Consider the following 20,502-nt stretch of genomic DNA (forward strand, 5'->3'; position numbering starts at 1 on the left):
AACAAGCCCCCCCCAGCCCCTGTCGAATCAGCTCGGAGTGTCCTGCTGGCATCGACATCTGCCGGTGACGCTGTCCTGGCACAGCCATCGGAAACGCAACTGGAATAGTTTGAACCCCTCAACAGGAAACTGTTCCACAATTTGGGATGTTTTCTAAGACCATTTTCCTGTTCTGCAATGGGGTCCATTGGGCAACGCTCCCCTCCAGGTCAGGTACAGCTTCCCCCTCTGGTGAAGTTTCCATGGTGTAAAGACCTTGAGCGTGTCCCGTCGTGCCGGCTCACAAAGCCTTTCTTTGCTCCCTGCGTGGGAGCTATGTGATAGGAGACTCTGTAAACTGCAGAACGTCTCCTCTGCCTTTCTTATCTTTCCTGGCCGTATAAATGAACGATAGCCCAACAGAGAGCTCTGGCTTATTTTGTTTGCCTGGCTAACAATTGCTGCGCGCGGTTATTTGCTATTCCGCTTTCACTCAGATCAGCAGAAATGTGGTTTATTTCAGGAGAGAAAAGTCTGCCGCAACTATTCTGATTTTAGTACCGCAACAGATCATTTAATTTAAAGAATGAAAGGTAAAAATGTTCTACGGGCTAGAGAAGCAAAAGGAGCAGAAGGAATCCTATTTTTAATAAGAATAGTCATAAAGAAGAAAAATTTGTCCTCGCTGATGAAAAGGTCCTGTCAGCTTGGAATGGGTTGAAACCTGTGCCACAATCTGAAATTTTTCTTTACAACCAATATCTCTGGAATATAATAGGCTTTCTCAATAGAATAGTGTGAATCATCGTAAAGAACGCTACAGCAAGGACATTACTCTGCAGAAGCTTGGCAGCAGCAGAGGAAGAGGCATTTCCCATGCTCAGCCAGCGGGGTCCAAGAGACGTTCAGGTCAAGGGTGCGGATGTACGGTACCCGTAGGCAGGGGCAAACCCCGACCCTGCCGTTTCTGAGCCAGGCTAAAGGAACCAGGACTGAAGGGTACCATGACGTTCTGTACATCCCAACCCCAAATCAAGGCTTATTGAGCTTAGCACAAACATCAGCCCCGTTTACCTGCACATTGCAGCAGTGTTTAATGGGTCAGCTTTGCACACAGACCTGTAGTGTAAGGAGGGAAATGGCTGTTTATCTATTTGTTTTTAGCAAATATTTTCTTAATTATGCTAAGTTCCTGGGGGAAGAGGGACGAGTCCAGGGTAACTTCAGGCTGCGTTTCTGACGGCTGGGTTGCAGCACCAACTCACTACCCGCGTGTCAGTAACAGTGTTAGAGTTTCAGCAGTAGCATTTGCGCTTGTCATCGACACACATCTTACAGAAAATTGCTGTTATTTTTACAAATGAGGAAGCAGCTTGCACATCCCACAGAAGTGTACCAACCCGGCTCCCGCTCCCCTCAGCCGAACCAGCAGGCAGGCACGGCCGATCTCTGCACCAGCTGAGTCACGCCCGCAGCTCGCAGGGGCACAAAACCATAAAAAAATGCAGGGAAAGTGGCAAAGGAATGTAAATCAGGACAGAAACAACCTGGAGACAAGGGCAATCACAGTAAGGAAGGAAGAAGTATGACATGAAGCTAACTTTTAGGATGACAGGGAAAAACCCAGAGTGGCCAGGGACCGGAGACCTCTCTAGGAGCTGTGCCCAGTCTGAGGTCAGTGTAGACTGGCCATCCATCTCCAGGATGGGTGGGTACCTCTCACTGCACAGGCCAATGTCTTCCCTGGTCCAAACAAGCCAGGAAACACCAGGAAGCTGTGGAAGGACAATATACAGCCCTAATGGGAAACGTTCATTTGTGAGAAGAAAACGCTCTTCCAGACACGGATGCTCTGATTCTGGACGGGGAGAACTCATGGCAGAAGGCATGGGTGGGAAGGATCTGTCTTTATCCCCTTTCCAGGGCCTGAAGGCAAGAGGCGAAGCTGAGCAGGGCGTTATCTCTGCAGAACACCCCCCTTTGCGTCCCCTTGGCTAATTGATGCTCGGTGCGGCACGTGCTCCCACGTTAACGTAACGCACAAAGCCAATTAAATGCCTGATTGGATGAAGCGGTCACAGTCAAGTGACCCACTGCCAACCAGTCAGGATTCAAAATTTCCAAATATCGTTAAGGTACGTGCGTTAATCCCTTCCTAAAAGATTAAGCATTTAACCTATTACTGCTGTTTCTGATGAGATACAGAAAATCTGCTGTGCTCAGGGGGAGAGCAGGCTGAACGGTGAAATGAGCAGCATTTGCCCTGTGCCAGCCCCGGCGCCCCGCGCGTGGCCGTGCAGCACATCTCACAGCATCTTCCAGGCGGCTCACATTGATCGGAACGGGGCAGTGTGCCTTGCTTCAAAGGGAAGACTAAGTGTTTTGCAGAAGAGACAGTTTTGGAGACTGCCTCCATTCCCTCCCCACTGTCTCTGCGCCCCTTTGCCAGTGAAGAGAGATGGCAGAGAGGGAACGCTGCTTCTCACCACGCTGACGGATCTCCCTGTCCTGGTTTCGGCTGGGATAGAGTTGATTTTCTTCCTAGTAGCAGGCATAGTGCTGTGTTTTGGATTTAGTAGGAGAAGAATGCTGATAACACGCTGCTGGTTTAGTGGTTGCTAAGTACTGCTTATGCCAGTCAAGGACTTTTCAGCTTCCCATGCTCTGCCAGGGGCACAAGAAACTGGGAGGGGGCACAGGCAGAATAGTTGATCCAACTGACCCAAGGGCTATTCCATACCATACGGTGTCATGGGCAGTATGGAAACTGGGGGGGGTTGGCTGGGGAGCAGCAATCGCTGCTCGGGAACTGGCTGGGTATCGGTCGGCGGGTAGTGAGCAATTGCATTGTGCATCACTTGCTTTGTATATCATTATTATTATCATCATATTGTTATTATTATCATTACTATTTTACTTTATTTCAATTATTAAACTGTTCTTATCTCAGCCCAGGAGTGTTTCTCACTCTCACTCCTCCGATTCTCCCCCCCATCCTATCGGGGCAGGGGCAGTGAGCGAGCGGCTGCGTGGTGCTGAGCTGCTGGCTGGGGCTACACCACGACACTCCCTTAGCCAGGGCTGCTATAGATTTCTTTGAAGTACAGATTTTTGTTGAACTTCCAAGGTAGCATTGAGAATTGCAATACCTTCCTAGCCCAAGAGAGGTGTGAAGGCGATTTCCGCACTGACGCAGGAAGAAGGAGGAAAAACGGTCATTTGATAGATGTGGCTTCCCTCATCGTGCGGCTTGACTGGGGCCTGCAACCACTCACATCCTTAAATGCTTTAAGCCATTACAGATGTTCCAGTGCTTGATCCCCAGCTGCCATTTAAAAGCCACGCCAGGAGAAGATGTCACATAGCTGATAACACCCAGTGGACTAGGATCATCCGTGGTTAATGTCTACTTAGTAGTTAAATGAATACTAACTATCAATGGTAAATTGTAATTATTTATGTAAGTGAAAATGAATATGAAATGCAATAATGTAATCCCAGCATACTACTATGACAATTGAACAGACTTTGAAATCTTACCCTGACAGGGCAATCTGCTGTGCCTTAGCACTAGCAAAGGCACCGTCAACGGGGGAAGGTTGGTTGCACTGCGTCAGTGAAGGCAAGCAAAGAGAAGGTCTCTCTGCATAAGGCCAGGCACTGGGGAAAAACCTGCAGGAAGCGTTTTGCCCCCTCCACTCACTGTTTCACCTATAGATAAAATATTTAAAGGCTGTGGGATGTAAAGGCTAGCATGCAATGGCATGTTTATCATGCTCGTTCAGCTGCACGCCTAACAGCGGTTCAGATCCAGGTGATGGGCTGTTGCTGATACACAGAAGATGGCTACAGATGAAAAGCACATTGTTATGCAAATATGATTTGAAAATCAGGCCCAGCACTTCAACAGTAATGGAGTTTTATTTCTAAAACATAGTGCTAGCCTTGAACCGTGTTATTAGTGCGGGAGAGGAACACAGCCTCTCCTCCGGGAAAACCGACGTGTTTGCAGAATTTCTTTGCTGGGTGGCAGCATTTTCTGTGGGGCGAAGAGAGTTTCCTCCTCTCTCACTTTGATGGATGTGTGCTGGAGAACAGAAACATGAGAGGCGTCAGGAATGATGGAGTGATGCTGAAGGCTCTGATAAATGAGGTCTTGAAAGTCCCGCTGCAGCCGTTCAAGGCGTTACCGTCCCGCTGCTCACCTCCGCCCTCTGCCAGGGCCACCTCCCCATGGCAAAGTGCACGGAGCAGAGGACGTGTCCCCACACAGGCACTGGAGCTCACCGGTCTGCGTTAGCTTAGCCGTGGGAGGAGATGGGATGAGCACAGAGTGGGAGGGGGCGCGTGTACACACATGGTCTGTCCTACTGACCTGGTTCATAGGCAGTAAATGGCTTTGGGAATGGAGAAACACCTGCAGCTGCTGCAGTGATTTGCTCCGGGAGCACATCAACACCTTGAGAATAAACATCACAAGCCTAGAAGCTGTAACTCTCCTTTTCCTCCTCCCTTCCAGCTTGCTGCATTAGAGAGGCAAGTGTTCGACTTCCTGGGCTACCAGTGGGCCCCCATCCTAGCCAACTTCCTCCACATCATCATCGTTATCCTTGGCCTGTTTGGCACTATTCAGTACAGACCTCGCTACATAGTGGTGGTAAGTAACGTTCGTTTCGTTCAGAGCCATTCAAAGCCTTTCGCAGCCTCTGCTCTGGTGGGGTACGGCAAGTGATGAGGAACTGAGTAGAGCCCTTGGAAATCAGGCATGAGCGTTGTAAACCATTTTAGCAGGAGGTGCTGTGCTTAGGCACACATTGTTCAGCATGCTGCGCTTTTGCTGTACCTCCTCCAAACTTGGAAGATATCAGAGAATCATGACTGGTACCAAAGTAACGCCGAGACACTGCACAACGGACAGGGAGAGCGATGCTGGACAAAGGCACGGCAGCAGCTCTTCCACTCCCTCCCAACTTCTGCCCCTGTGTCTCGAATCAGGCAGGGGACCATCTGCATACGGGAAGCAAACAGAGGAGGAGTAAAGGATTGCAGTGCTGACTCGGGGCATTTAACTGTCCCCAGCTGCATCGCATACGTATAAACCAGTTCCAATGACTTCCTAATGTTTATTGCTTCTTTCTCTCCCCTCCATTCCCTTCTAGTATGCCATCTGGACTGCAATTTGGGTCACCTGGAACATCTTCATCATCTGCTTTTACTTGGAAGTGGGAGGGCTCTCAAAGGTGAGTAGGAGCTTTGTGGGTGAGGGCCCGGGCTTTGCATCAAGGGTGCTGGAGCTCAGCTGTGGGGTAAGGGAAGGGGTGCTTAAGGCGGGGGGTGGCTGCCTGGGAGCAGCTCCTGCCTTTTGCGGGTGGAGGAGGCTGCCTCAGGAGGGGATGGAGGAGTGCTGCTTGTTGAATGGTAAAAACGGGGAGCTAGGAGTGCTTGCTGGAGTCCTTTGCTGGTGAGCGCAGGTGGTGGCTGGAGCGAGCCCTGCCCTCGCAGGAGGCAGAGCGTATTTGCTTTTAAAGGTGAGCGCGAGCCTGGCAGCAGAGCCACCCTGAGGGCAGGTGGGGCTTGAGGGCCAATTCCCAGCCATGACGTGAGGTGGCTGAGGAAGGCTAGGAGCTAACTGGATTAGAGCTGATCCTCTCGTGATCAGGTAACACCTTGGGAAGAAGGTGCGCGACTCGGAGGGGAAAGCCCTCCTGCAGCAGTGAGCGTGCTCCCTCTGCCAGCCTGTCCCAGGGAAGAGCTGCAGCAGGGACTCAGTCTGCCTGGGCTGACTGGGACCAAGGACTTTGCTCTAACTCCATACCTGACTGGTTCTTGATTTTTTTTTTTTTTTTTTCCTCTTTTTTTCCTCCCAGTCCTGCTGAAGACCTAGTGCACTTCAGCAGCAGGGGTAGGCACCTGGTTGTTGCTACACCAGGCAAAATATTTCCCATTGTACCTTTTGGGAGAGGGTCTTCTCTCTGCTGAACAAAGAACAAACCAGGGGGATGCTGGGGAGGCTGGAGCATCTCCTCTGGATGCAGCCTCGGAGATGATGTGGCTTCCCTGTCTTAATTCTTCCCTTAAATACAGTGGTAGTTATTCGTGGCTCTTGGCCAGGGGTGTTGCGAGTTAATACGTGAAGTTCTTTGAAGGCTAGATAAGCTCAGTATTGCTGTCTGCTTAATGAGGGGTGGGTCAGAAATAATAAAAACGGGAGGCAGGCCCTAAATTAAGCCTGAGCTGTAAGCAGTGAATTACTAAATGTCGCTGTAGCTTAGCAGACTCGGAGCAATTATAGGACACAGGTTCATTTCAGAGCACTCTACATCTGGCCTGAATTCCCAGGTCATACATCTAAGTTGCAGTCATAATTGGAACTGCACTGTGGTTTTTTTTATCAGGCCTACAGCAAGTCATGAGTGACAGCATAAATCCTTTGCAGATAAGAAAATGTAACTTCCTAATTCCTCAATTAATCTCCATTTCCCCTCTCAATTATCCTCAGAAACTTTGAGGGAGTTCTTGCCCAAAACAGTGATTACTCATGGTCTGAAAGCTCAGCCTGAGATGATCTCTGTGTTGGCTGTGACCAACTAAAAAAAAGAATTTTATGTAACTATTTAAATGCTCCCTTCTGCGGAGGAAATATTGGCTTGATAAACTGCTCTGGGAGCTTCTCTGACAGCCAGCATTTGCTTCCAGCCAGCTGATTACTTGTGTTTACTAATCCCAGCCTGCCCTGCAACACACTGGGTTCCGCTCTGCAACTCGGAGCATGGCAAACTCCACCTTCTCCACTATAGAGGAGCTTCACCTCATTACCTTGCTCTGTGCTGTCACTCGTTGTAGCAAAGCTAGCACACAGAGAACCTTTATTTAGCCTACAGGATGGTTCTTGTGACTGGGGACATTCTTATAGAACTGGGCTGCAGTATGGGTTGTTACTGACTCAGTGGACTTCCCTCTAGAGCTGCAATGAGAAATTTATGTTGTTAGCTTGGTGGCAACTGGCAAAACCAAGAGAGTATTTGTGCCCGTTTGGTGGTAAAATCTGTTACAGCCTTGCATCTGTTCTTAATGAGGTTTTGGGTTTGTTTTTTTTTTTCATTTAAAAAGGCTGTCTTGTAAGAAAAACGCATGATCCTCCTTTCTTTCCTCCTTATCCCCTTGAACTGAAGTTATTTGGGTCTTTGTAATGGCAAAACAAACCCCTCACTTCCACAGGAGAACAAAAGATACGCTTGAAATGGGAAATAAGGTTTCTGTAGGACAGGGTGGTGCTTTGCAGGCTGGACTAAAGAGTAGCGTTGCTCTCCCGCTGCATCCCTAGGAACCTGACCCAAAGCCAGCTGACATCTGCGGAGTCGTCTTGATCTCTGGGATCGGACCCCAGAAGGACACCTGGGCTTGGATGGACGTGTGTTGAACAGGCTCTGGGCGGAGGCCGGGGGTTTACAGCCACAGAGGAGCAGGTACCTCTGTGTGCACTCAGAGGGCTGCGGGAGGAAGCTGGCCTTTAGTTCCTAATAAGAAGCCAAAGCTTGTAATTAGCCTGGCAGTAAGCAGGTAGATTGCAAATATTAGAAGAGCAGCTTTGGTGGAGCGAAGCTGATGGAGCTGGTCAGGTAAACACTAACTCATTAACTACTAGTCTAAGCACGAATGTGCTGGGGAGCGTTCCAGACAGGACTGTGTTCCTGGGCAAGCCCCTTAAGGGGCTGATAGCTCTAGGGCAGGCCTTCAGGTGCTGTTTCCTCCGTGATTCCTGGTGAGCCTGTGGGAGAGAGCTGGGGGAGTGGGAGAGCAGCGTTCCTGCCAGCGCCGCGCTCGCCCCTCCGTATTCCTGACAAGGGCAGCCTGCCAGGGAGGTCTCTGTCAGCAGCTAGCTAATTTACCATGACAAAATGCAGAAAGGGCAGTGAGCTAGAAAGAACGGAGTTTGTTAACTTGGTGGCTGGAAACGATGGCCCGGTGCAACGGAGACAGGTGATAACTCGGGTGGGGTGAGAAAGGGGGGAAAGGATCCGAGTGTTTCTGCTGTATCAAGCTTAGGGAAAGCCTGAAGAATTGAAAAAACTGAGGAAATGGTTACGTGCAGTTATTGCAAACAGTTCTTTGTGCGCTGGTGCCTAGACCTGCTCTCACGGTGCTGAGGGAGTACAGGCTGTGAGCGGGGAGTGCTGCGCAGCACAGGGCTGAGGCGAGCACGGCCCCTCGTTGTGCCCCCCGTGCTTTGGGTGCCCGGCTGATCCAGAGAACAGAAACCAGGGGCACCGCGGCTGCGGGCTGTGAGGCCAGGTCCCGTGTCAGCCCACAAGCCATTTGGCAAAGGAGTTAAGAGACTGTCTCTTAGTTATAAACTCTATCATCAGTAGCATACAGGCTGGAGGGGCATGGTTGTCGAACTGCAATTTGGGGGCTGGCTGTTCGCTTTCCTTTACCAAGCAATCACTTCTCCACTGACTCTTTCCTCCGTTGGGTTGTCTGCCCACCACTTCTCACCCTCTCTTTCCTTCTGTCTTTCACGTCTTTTCCCAAAGTGCTCTCCTCCAGCAGTGCTTGCTCTCTCCTGGCCATGGAAACCCTGAGAATGGCTGTTCCAGCCAGCCCTGCTCAGGGTAGTTATAACTACCTACTAACTATCTGCCTCCTAACCACTAGTTGAAGCTACCCTGAATTATTTTTTCCAAAAGGAAAATGCTCTTTCCTGCTCTGTGAATCCATTCTCTACTTCTTGAAAGAGCTAAACTGGCCTGATTTCTGTATTTCTGTCCTGCCATTTCTTTTAGTCTTGCAGTTTTGTCTTAGTGGGAAGAAGAGTGTGAAATATGGCACAGCAGAACTTCATTAGGTGGCCAGACACAAACGGATCAGCCTAAGTGTCTAAGAAAGCACTTCCCTTGTTGCCGCAAGGGCCTCCCTAAGCGTGCAGCCTTATGCCAGCTTTCCTGTAAGAGCTTTGCCAATGAGCAGGCAAAAGATAGAGCAATCTGGATTTGAAGGGTCGCTTCTCAGCGCTGGCAGTGAGCTGGTGATGTGCCTCCGAGCGGCTTTTGGCAGCGCTGCCTTGCTGACTTGCTCCGCTCGCATTTCTGAGCACAACTTGCAGCATCTGGGGGAAATGCAGCCTCTCCGAAGGTGCTGTGCCACCGCTCTGTGGTGGGGCTCGCAGCCGAATTTCCAGATTGCTGTTCCTCCTCCACTGGTCTGTTCCTGTTCCGTCTCCCTCTCTTTCTCTTTGTCCGTCTGGCCATTTGGTTAGGTGAATCGTTGGGAGCTCTCTCTGAAGTTTCTAGGCTGTGCTTGAAATAACATGTTAAGCTTCTCCCTGTCTACTCGAGTGTGAAACACAGCCCCCCCTGCAACCCCTCCAGTCCGAGTTAATTATTAAAATCCTGCTGTTAAGACATATGAGCATCTGTCTGTCCAGCTGTCATGCCGATTGACTCTTTATCATGTTCTTGAGAAATGTTCAGAGAGGTTTGAGGAATTGGTGTTGTGTATTTCAATGTATTCCTTTGTCTTTTCCCTCTGGAATTATTCATCTTGGAATAGTGATTTTTTTTTTTTTTTACCCTTCCTTTATATTCTCTCTTGTCTACCCAGTGCTTTGATCTGAATCCAGAGCCGTGGTGGTGGTCTAAATCTCCTCTTGACATGGAAGCAGCCCTTATTAGTCAAATGGGGGGTTATTTGTATTCCAGAGAATCTGGACGGCATCTTGGGATGACTTTGTACCTGGAGAAAATACTGTGAGGAGGATGGATAAATGCATGAGTAATTACAACTGTCCCTCAACTCCATCTAAATTTAGAAAGTGGGAGCCTGGGATTTGGCCTTTAAATGCTGTGGTAGTGTCAACAAGCCTGCTGAGAGACAATGAAAGTGCTTCTCTGTTGTCTCAGGGTGATCCAGCTATTCAGCACACATGATTAAGAGCTAAACATTGTATTTCCTATTTTGATAAGAAATGTTTCCAACTGAAAAGATTTAAAATTATTCTCCTGTCAAGCTCTGGGGGCTCCCATACAGGGTTCAATTTGTTTCCAGAGCCTTTATAGTGCTGGCTTGCCTGATAATTAAGGAAATTTGGGGGGAGGCAGTTCAGAAAGCTGTTAACAAGAAGAAATAAAACCATCTCTGATAGTGTCCCCTAGAAAAATCACTTCAGAACAGCTTTCAGAAAACTATTTTAGAAAACGGACACAGCTGGCTCTGTGGGTGTCAGAGGTAGGTGTGAGTTTCCCCGTGGGATGCAGTGGGGTGAGGCTGGGAGTGGAAAACACTCAGTAAAATGTAGGTACTACAGTTTTAGTGCTGCTGTCTTCCTTCTCATGCTGATGGCAAATGGATTGCAACCAGGTACTACAACAGTCCAGAGTGATATGTGATTTTTTTTTTTTTGGCTGGCCTTCAACATGCTCCCGAGAAGGAGCTCATCGTATCACTCTTTGCTCGTATTTCTCTTTAGGCTGAAGGTTAAAGAGGAAGCGATAGCCCTTCAAATAGCAGCCTGCCAAGAAACAAGGGGGAGCGCAGTTACACACAGATTGCTCACTCTCCCTGCAGCCGGGCTTGCTCGCTTCTGGGACTCGGTAACACCTTCCAACCTGCATACCGCTTCTGGGAGTATTTCAGCGTGTTTAGACTTCAAATGTGTTGCAGAGAGGTTTGGGGAAACAGCTGTTTAGGAACAACTTTCTGGCAACTGGTTCTTTTCTCCTGATTTTTAGGGTGCTGTTCCTATTTTGTAGTTTCACTTCGCTTCAGCCCTCTCCTGGCAAATGAAGCTGCCAACTGCAGGAGACATCCTGGGATTTTTTTTTTTTTTTTTTCCCCCCAGTCTCCCAGCAAGCACTGAGCAGCTGGGGTCAATTAAGTGATTTTTTTGACTGCTCTTTTATTGTGGCCCATCAGTGCAGGTATCCTCTGAGGACATCCAGCCAGGGACGCGAGCAAAGGAACGGCATTGCTTTGGATGTTGAGACCCTTTCATTCATGCTGTCCTCATGCCCTGCAGTGCTCCAGACAGATGCTTGTTCAGAAAGGTGTCTCTGAATGCGAGGGCATCCACAGTCCCAGTGTGCAATCAGTATTCACTTGACATCTGTGAGACGGGTGGCTCGTGTGCAAGTCGTTGTGGTGCTTTTAGAATCCAAATGTGCTCAGTTTTTCCAATCTGTTCTTAACTGAAGTATAATTTTTTTTTTTTTTTTTGCACAGAGCTGGAGCGTGATTGTAGGCAAAAAGCAGTGAGTGCTGTTTAGGACCTACTGTTCCTCCACCTGCCCACCTCCAGCCCAGCACCTGTTCTGCTTTTTCAGGCTTAATTCACAAGCAAGTTCAGCTTCTGCAGCAAAGTTAAGCCAGAGCCAACTGTATAAAGACTGACAAAAGGGAGATTCAAGAAGGAAAGCAGCCTGTTTCTTACTTTGCCAAATACACATAGATGTCTCTGTAAGGAGTAGAGAAGGCACTGAAGTGGTGCTTAGCACCAGTGAGGCAGAAGGTTTGGGAAGGCACCATCTGTGAGCTGGGAGAGGGAAGCCCTGGGGACCGAGGTTAAGAGTAGATCCTGTGGTCCCCCATGGAACAGCTTTGTTTCTGTGCTAATTGGGGGAAGCCTCAGGCAAAGAAACAGGAATTAAGTCCTTTCTAAATTTTTTTTTTTAATTCTTTTGAGAAAGATGATTCTTTCCTTCCTTAACCAACCTGGTGAGTGGCTTGTGAGAGGGAGAAGAGCACAGCAGCTTGGAGGGCTGGCTGGCTCCAGGAGGAAAGGCTTTTGCTGGGGAAGATCCATGTGTCTCGGAACATGCAAACTTGGGAGAGAAAGAACAAGCTTTGCAGGAAAGATGTGATTTGGTGAATATGTGAGGTGTCTGTGGGCCACTGAAGAACGATGCCCAGCAGAGGGAGCAAGCCAAAGGCTCTGCTGCCAAAATAGTGAGAGAGCTGGAAAACTGTCTCTGGAAATGTAGATAGCACAGCACTTTGCACTGTGTGTATTATCCTGTAGCTGCCAATCTAATAATTATTCCCCACAGCCTTTAAAATGCAGACAGTTCCCTTTAAACTCCCAACTCTTAATAGAGTTTTCCCTATTGTCTTTGCTATTCAGGCTGCTTTTCACTGGTGCCATACTTCATCTCCATGCTGTCCTCCATCTACTGTAAAACACGTCCCATCTGTTGTGGTGATTATGTCAGGAGTTTGGCAGCTGTCTTCTCACTTAATTGTCCACATTTCTTAACATGTGCTTCCTGCAGCATATTTTAATGACAGCTCTGCAAACCGTTTTTGAGTATCTGTGGTGGAGTGGAGGGTACCTACACAATGTGTACAGTGGGGCACTTGGTTTTCTACTCACAGGTTTTCTGGCTGGAATTCAAATTGTCTGTGCTTGTAGCTCAAGTTTGCCCCTGGATACGAACTCGGACACAGAAAAGTGTATCTGCAGGACTACCTGGCTGGGCTCGCTGTATTGGCAGTGGAGACAAGCCCTCTCTCCAGAGGGGAGTTCAGAGCAGGAGCCTGGATTAGCTGCTCTGAGTCTGTTTTTCCCCTCTTGACTCTACAGGGAGCTAAGGCAAAGGAGCTGCCACGTGAGGTTTCCCATGTTAGGAAGTGTGGATGCCCCAAGCTGTGACTGCTGCTGTTCTGGGAGCCGCTTCTTTCCTACAGGGACTGTGTAAGACCCTGGCATGAGCAGTGTGAAGTAGTATATGGGTAGGTGCTAAAACTTTTAGTAATGGTTAGATGGGGTGTGTGTAGCCAGTACCTATTTCTCCTCTGTAGAGACACAGAGATTCTCTGCCTGAGGATTTTATAATCTGTCCTTCAGAATAGAATTTCCAACCCCTTGCCTTCTTTTGTGGCCAAAAGGGGCTGTTGCTTCTGCGTCAACGTGACCAGAGAGGGCTGCGCTTTGCACCCACCCGTGAAGTGATGCAGCTGATCTGTTCAGGCAGTTCTGAGTTTGTCTTTTACCATCTGCGGGGAGGGCTCTGCTGTGTCCTGTAAGCTCAAAATCCCAAAGCTCTCCCGGGTACTCCAGCGAGTACCACCCTTCTCTCAAGTGTGAGGAAAGTGTGAAAGTTTTCACTGAGCACCTGGTTGCATACCAAACTCCTGCACTACTTGTGTGGTGTTTCACCATGTAACCCCCACAGTGGCATGGTTTAAATGATTGAACTAGCAAAGATGAGAAGAGCAAAAGAAAAAGCCTCTCTTGGGGTAGAGATGATGAGGAATTGCTGGGGAAGTGTTTGCAAGAAGCTGCAATGATCACAGTGAGCTCAGCTCAGCTGGGTAATCTGACCTGGGGCTGACGGTGTGTCAGGGCAAGAGGGGACACGGAAGCACCTTATGTGAAGAGTGTGGAAGGAAATCAGACGGAAATGGTAAAGGAATTTGTTAGATGTGTTAAAAGCTAGGAACAGAGGAAGAGTTGTTGAGTTTTCAAACCCACTCTAGGGTTATGAAGTCCACATTTTTCAGTTATCTGTGTTGATTCCCATGCTGGGAAGAGCATACCCATAACACATGATTCTGACAGGATGCCTAGTGCTGCCTTGTTTACCTCTTTATTCTAGATTTGCAAGGTTACTCTCCCAAACCCAAAACTTGAGGGTTCTTTTCTGGGTGCAGGAACCACTGACAAAGTGTTCTCGGGTCTGCAGGAACCACTGACAAAGTGTTCTTGGGTCTGCAAGCCTAGAAACTGTCTTTCTGATTCAGAAGCTGCTCAGTCCTTATTCTGGAGTGTGCTACGTGATTGTGAAATACGTGATTTGTTGGAGTGCTGCAGGACTGCCTCAGAAGTGGTTCCCACCACAGAAGCCTGCCTGTGAAAAACTTCTAAGGAACATAAAGCCAATGCCAAGATGAATGATTTTGATCTGTGCTATCACTTCTTGAGGGTGGGGATCCTAGAAACTTTAGGTTTTCCATTGCTTTTAACATGACCTCCATCTGACAGCATATCAGACACTCCTATAGTAAAAGGAGATCTCTTGGCAACTTTTCCCTTTAGGACAGTGAACTCTTGACATTCAACATCTCCCGGCACCAGTCATGGTGGAGTGAAAACGGTCCTGGCTGTGTAAGGAAGGAGGCTTCAGTGCCTGGCATCAAAGGGCTGGACAGCCATTCCTACGTCTCTGTGATAGGCTGTGCCCTGGAGTACCGCTACATCGAGGTCATGCACAGCTCCTTCCAGATCCTGATCGCGGTGAGTACGTTGCCGAGATCGCTGCGCGGTAGCAGTTGTTGAGGAGATGCTGTTTGGGTTGTTTTTTTTTTTTCCAGGCACAGAGGCTGGCCTGTATTTTCCACCCCATTTTGTATCATCTGATTGCAAAAGCCTCTGTAAATTGTTTTTTTGTTTGTTTGCTCTCCTGTTCTCTCTTATGAACACTATTGCTTGAAAGAATTGGAAATGGATACCAGCAACCTAACACCTGAAGTAATGCATCACACACAACCACACAATAACAAATCATTCTATATCTCTGTTGGGGTGTGGAAATTCATGTTTTGACAAGGACAGAGACCCTTCTGAAGAAGGATTTCTCTTATTCCACATGACTTAGCCATGGGTGATGGAGCACATATGTTTATGTTTGTTGTGAAGAAATAAAAGGGAGAAGATCATTATCTCCAGAAAATTTAAGAAACTTTAAGGAGGCAGAAAGCAGCACATTTTCTGTCTGCTGACACCTAAGATATATGCACTAAGTGTTTTCATCAACTGTTTTCTCATCGGAGTCTTCCACAGGCTTTTTAAAGTACTCTGCAGTAATGTTCACTGTTAATTAATTGTTTCTCATTTGGCTGTGAAATTAACTGAAACAAAATGTCCATTGTCCCACTTACTTTGCTGGTACTCTTGCATTTTGTAGCTGCATTAGAGTTAGCAGCCTGCACCTTTCTAATCTGCTTTGGTTTGTTACTTTGTGGTTAATGGCTTTAAGTACAAATGGATATGGACTGGTGAAACGTTCACGTGTCAGCTTTCAGTTTTGGCTTACAGAAGGGCAACTTGCCCTGATTAAATGTTAAAGGATAACAAACAGAGAAATTCCAAGCTTCTGCAGTGCCAAGTACCTCTCTGCACGTTTTTGGTACAACTTTCCACTGTCCTGATCCTGCATTTCCTATTAGCTGGGATGATCTGCATGACCCAGTGAACTGCAGGGAGGGGGAAGACTCAGACCCCTTTCTTGCCATCTCACAAAAGAGGCAGACAGAGAAGCTCCTGTTTCCTGAGCTGGATGGACTCCCTGGCGTGTGTGCTGGCTGTTAATATTTGGTTACTCCTCCTTCAGGGAAAACGATCTGCATTAAACTGTCTGAGAGTGCCTTTCTCATTCACATGCATCGAAGCAAAACCTACGTATCCAGAAGAACAGGGCCTGGTGTCTCTTATAAAGGGCTGTTAGCTGGAACAGGATTGATGCTGCCGAGCTGGTGCTGTTCCTGAGTTTGGTGAAACACCTCAGAGTTTGAAGTCGGAACGTCTCAGACTTTTAAAGCGCAGAAGTGTCGCTGTTAGCATCCTTCCTAAACGCCTGAGCTGGCACGAGCCCCTGTGCCCCAGGCTAGAGGTTCAGCCAACAAACGGTCCTGAGTTTGTTTGGAATAGACCTTTGTTTCATGGCAGCTTACTAACGTAGGCACATGGCCCTGAGCGAAGCGATCGCATCGATATATAGCAGTCTGTGTCTCTCGGAGTGTTTTTCTCCTTTGCTTCTTCCCAAAGGCACATGATGATATTCTCTGTGCATCTGCAAAACACCACAAAGGGCCAGATGGGGAGAGAGCGGAGGGAACTATAAGATCAAATAGGGTTTAGGTAAATATTTTCTCTTTCCTTCTCCCTGAGATTTAAATTGCAGTGGATTTTTGAATCCTAAACCCTGGAAATGAGGCTAAAATACTGGTATGCAAGAAAGCCGTGTGGGCTGAGCTGTGCAGAGTGAACTAAATTTCTCCTTGTCCTGTAACGAAGGCAGAGTGTTGAAGCCCCAGGCCTGCCTGCAACTTCTGCTGGCTCCGAAATGCTCATATAATTTTGTCGTGTAGTGGGAGAAATAGAGCTCTTCCTCTCTGCTTTGCTGAGGTAAGGCAGAAAGCGAGCCTTTTCACTTTCTCACTCAGACCTTGCCTGAAAACAGTCAGCCAGTTCTCCCTCTTTTTAGTCTCTGAGGGTCAAACTCTTTGATCCCTGCCAGTATCTTTTTCTGTTCTCTTTATCTCATTTTGAGGCAGATTTTATTACAGGCTGCTCTCCTTCCCAGAGTGCCTGGCAGGTCCTGTGCTGCAGAGATCAATAGTACAAAAAACACGACTAGGAACTTGAAGGCTCAGGGGATGCAGCAAGGGACATGACCTAGTTCCCTCCTTGTCTGCCACGCATTTGAGATGGGAATAGTCAGTTCCCTGTTAAGAAGGGCAAGGGACAGGCGAAATTGTGCTTTCTGTAGCTTTTTGTTTTGCCTAGTAGTTTTTAGAAGTTGTGGGGTAGGGGATTTGTGTGTTGTTTTTTTTTTTTTTTTTTTTTCCCCAGATATGGTAGTGAGAAATCCATGTTCTTTAACTATGCCGACACCCAGCTGTGGACATTTTGGTTGTTTTCTGGAAATACCAGTTCCCTGAGACTGTTGAGGAACTGTAGTGCACCGTATCGTGTACCTGGGGTAAGGCTCACTGAATTCAATCTTGCATGCCAAAGGAGAGGGAAAGCAAACCTGAACCCATATGGTGAGCACAGTGTTGGCTGTCATCTTGACTCCTGCTGACTGTATTATCCTGCTCCTGGGCATACATTTGAAGATGCATAAGGTCTCAGTCTGCTTTTGCTCAAAGCTTGTCTGTGTTCCTTGAAGGCAAGAGCAACTCCTTTAATCTGGAATGCGATCAAACTTGGGCGTATCAGTCACCATGCGTGATACAAGTAGCTGTAAGGCCCGGTATGAAAATCTTTCTCAATGCTTTAGCATGGAACACATCGGAGGAAAAAGCTTACTGTAGCAACATCTTAAAGTCTGTACTGCTATAGAAATGTCACTATAAAACTAATGCTACCAACCCAATTAGGAAATGAAACAACAACTAGTTTGTCAAGAAAAGAAATCTGCTTTATCTTAGCAAGGCTTCATCTTGCATCAACCCAACTTGCCAGCCAGCAGGGAGAGGAGTGATTTCTAGTTTTGAAATACCTGGCATAGCTCTGGGCTGTCCATATGGTGGTTTTGGGAGTGGGGAGGGTTAGGCTTTTCCTGAGGCTCCATTGAATGGGATGGAAATTGGAACCCCAACTGAGAGAACTCACTGCCTGCCTGTCTGCTGTTTTCACTCAGACTGACAGGTTGGAAGGTTCCCAGGAAGGCGGCAATGCAAGCCTTGACAGCAGATGTTATGTGAGAAGCAGCGCCCAAGAGATGCTTTGCTGTTGGCAGAGGCTAGACTTTCAGTGGTCCATTTTTGCATCCAAAGAGTAAAGAAGGTCAAGGAATCAAAGGATTTTGATTGCCTCTTTTTGGCTATCTGGTTACAATAGCTCTTTCACAAGCTGGCTTTTTGCTTTCTCGTAGCAGAGATCTCTTCGTTTTCCCCCTCTCGCACTGATGAGAGCATAGACACTTCATTAGCTCTGATCAGAAGTGAAACCTAGAATACATCTGCTCTGAAGGAGGAGACTCTGCACATTTTCTTTGTGGTGGAAAAACCAATGGCAAATTTTGCTATTGAGAGAAGAGTTGAAGAGCCCAGAATCTTCACTAGGACAGATGTAGATGAAAGCTAAGATTTTACACAAGCAACAGTAACACCTAAAATTTGCCTTCCCAGCCTTTACGTGTTTTGCACGCTCGCAGCCAGCTGATCCCTTTCTGTAGATCTTGCTGTAAGTCAGTCCTCCTGGCTCCAGCACTTCAGTTCACTGCTGCTGATTCGTGAACACTTTTCAACTCGCCAATAAAAAGTTAACTTCAGATGACTGAGGGGCAGAGGGATGTACAGACTTACGCTTTCCTTGTTCCCTTTGGGCACGCTTGTCTCTTCCTGTCTTTCCTGCTCTGTTCATTTGCCTGCAGAATGCTTGGGACATCCCAGCTCCATCCTCTTTTGTTGGGCAGCATGTTGTTCCCAGGCTGTCTGACAGGCTGACTGAACACACCTGCCTACAACATGTGTTCCTAATAAAAAGCTTAATCTGATACTTCTGCAGCCTGGAGGAAGCTGGTACTGAACATGCAGAACAAGTAGAGAAACAGCAGCAGAGGCTAAAGCCCAAGAACATTCTTTGGGGAATTAGAGCAATAGCTTAGTGTCATTTTACATCACTGATGTTTTCCCTCCTCTTCCACCTCCCCTACATACTTTGCAAAGATCTAAGAATTATTTCTATTTCCCTGGGATAGCAGAGCTTAAAACCCTCTTCCGTATTGAAATTGAAAAAACCAAGATGGCACTTTGAGCAAGGGTGAAATTACTTCCAAATTCTTGGTCTCTCCGAAGCCTTCTGTTCTCTCTTGATTGCTGCTAAACTTGGTGATGTTTGGGGGCTTGATACATCTTCATCCAGGATGCAGCCAGAAGGGAACAGTTGGTGTCTCTTGGAGTCTGCTCATCCCACATTCTACCAGACTCTTCCAGAAAAAAGGACTGGACAATAGGAGCAGCATTTCTCCTCTGCAGCTATATTTCATTCATAATTCATGCAGAAGATGAGACATGGGAAGTCCCAAGAGTTAATTTAATCCCTGAGGTGATATGTTTAATTATGGTTTAGGTCAGCCCATATATAAAAATGCAATTCAGGTTTATGTTGTATTCCTCTTCCCTCCTTGCCACTGAAACTCCCCTGTTCTGGCCAGGTCACAAGACTAGCAAAAATTCTTTGAATAAAAATGCCATTAAATAAACAATATTTTTATTGATGAAATTCAGGTAAAGCAGGAATGGGTTAGAAAGTCAATAAAAAGTAAATTTTAAACACTAATCAGGTAATTTTGAAACAAAGCCAGGAGATAGAAGAAATAAAAAAGAAATCACTCCAATGGAGTTGGAATTAGAGATTTAGGGAAGTTCACTTAATTCACTAGCTTTTGGTTGGTTGGTTTGGTTTTCTGAGTGCGAAAGGTCACCTTAGTCATAAAGGAAAAATGTACAAGGTGAGAGGAATGATGGTTGAGGGTTATGAGGCATTAATTTCTGTGCAAAACAAACTTCCCAAGTCAATCTTACTGCTTGCTTGGTGCTTCTGAACCATGAACAATTTTCAGAGGTTTACCAGGTTTTCTGTGGCTGTATAGCTGACAATCGTTCATGCACGCTGCCCATAAACTGGGCAGGGAAGTAATTTTCATCATTAATGCTATCAGGAGTTCCCTGACACAGATATCGCATACGGTTTGTGTCTACATGTTATAGAGTATAATAACAGTGAATGGATTTAGGGCTGCCACTTTACGTGGCTATTAACCCAAAGTTCCTACTCTGAGGCATGATGGAAAATCCGGGGAAAGAGAAAAACCCTCCTAGAGTTCCCTTGGAATCAGGGCTCGCGTTCAAGATGCATCTTTCCTGCTTGGATATTTGTGTGTATGTACATTGCATGATTTGACCTTACATGCTGTAAAATGTACAAGGCTGGATCTTTGAACTATAAAAATGCTAGAGCAAGTACAAGGACGTGTGTAACCACGCTCCTAATTTGATCCTAGGGCGAGAGCAAACGCGCTGACATCGGAGCGCGGGGCGTGCGGACGGGTGCTCAGACATCTCGCTGAACGCTCGGACAGCTTTAAGCTGACGCGCTCGGTTTTTCCAAGAGCATCTATAGGCGCCCACGTTGTGGGCTACCGCAGCCCAGCTGATGAGCGCTAATTGCCGATTGCGCAGCTAAGCCTCCTCATGACGCGAGGCAACGGGAGCAGCGTCAGGGGCTGCGTCAGCACCACGGCCAGTTCCAAAAGTGCCCCAGACTACCACAACCTGCTGGAAGAAAAATAAATTCCCCAGGTTTTCAGTTAGCACACTATAAGCAATAGAAGAGAAGAAAAATCTCTGATTATTCTGATTTTTTGTGGTTTTTTTTTTTTTTGTCTGCCTTTAAAAAGCAATGGTTCTACTCGGAGCCAATTCTAAAAGTCAGCAGGTAAAATTAGATTGGCCGTTGCATGTGGCTTTGCAGTTACCATCATGCCCAGAAGGATTTTTTTTTTTTTCCTTTCCCCCCCCTGCATGAAGTCCTCTGTAGCTCCTAGAAACTCGGTATGAAGCAGCCCTGTTTTCACAAATGCACAGCGGGGGAATGGTGAGTGCGTAGAGGTACCTCTCCTCCACTGAGGTCCTGGGACGTGCTTCCATAAGGCTCACCCAAGAGGAAAGGAGAGAGCTGGCTTGTCTTCCAGGTGACTGTAGAAAATTGTAAAGGAACTACAAGGTTTAGTGATGGTACAAAAACATTCCATTTCCTTCCAACAAGGTGTGTTTTGTCAGGGAGAGCTGGAGAAATCACGA

At 47.3% G+C, this 20,502-nt stretch overlaps 1 protein-coding gene across 1 annotated transcript in view; it reads left to right on the forward strand.

Moving 5' to 3' along the window:
* NKAIN4 (sodium/potassium transporting ATPase interacting 4) overlaps window positions 1-20,502 on the forward strand; it is a 53,491-nt gene that overhangs the window by 22,919 nt on the left and 10,070 nt on the right. The window contains exons 2-4 of the mRNA XM_075721193.1: window positions 4,499-4,636; window positions 5,139-5,219; window positions 14,009-14,206. Of these exons, the coding sequence (XP_075577308.1) occupies window positions 4,499-4,636; window positions 5,139-5,219; window positions 14,009-14,206 (417 nt within the window). The remainder of the gene's footprint in view (window positions 1-4,498; window positions 4,637-5,138; window positions 5,220-14,008; window positions 14,207-20,502) is intronic.

Source organism: Pelecanus crispus, chromosome 14, assembly GCF_030463565.1.
Source record: "Pelecanus crispus isolate bPelCri1 chromosome 14, bPelCri1.pri, whole genome shotgun sequence".
NCBI classification, from domain to species: domain Eukaryota; kingdom Metazoa; phylum Chordata; class Aves; order Pelecaniformes; family Pelecanidae; genus Pelecanus; species Pelecanus crispus.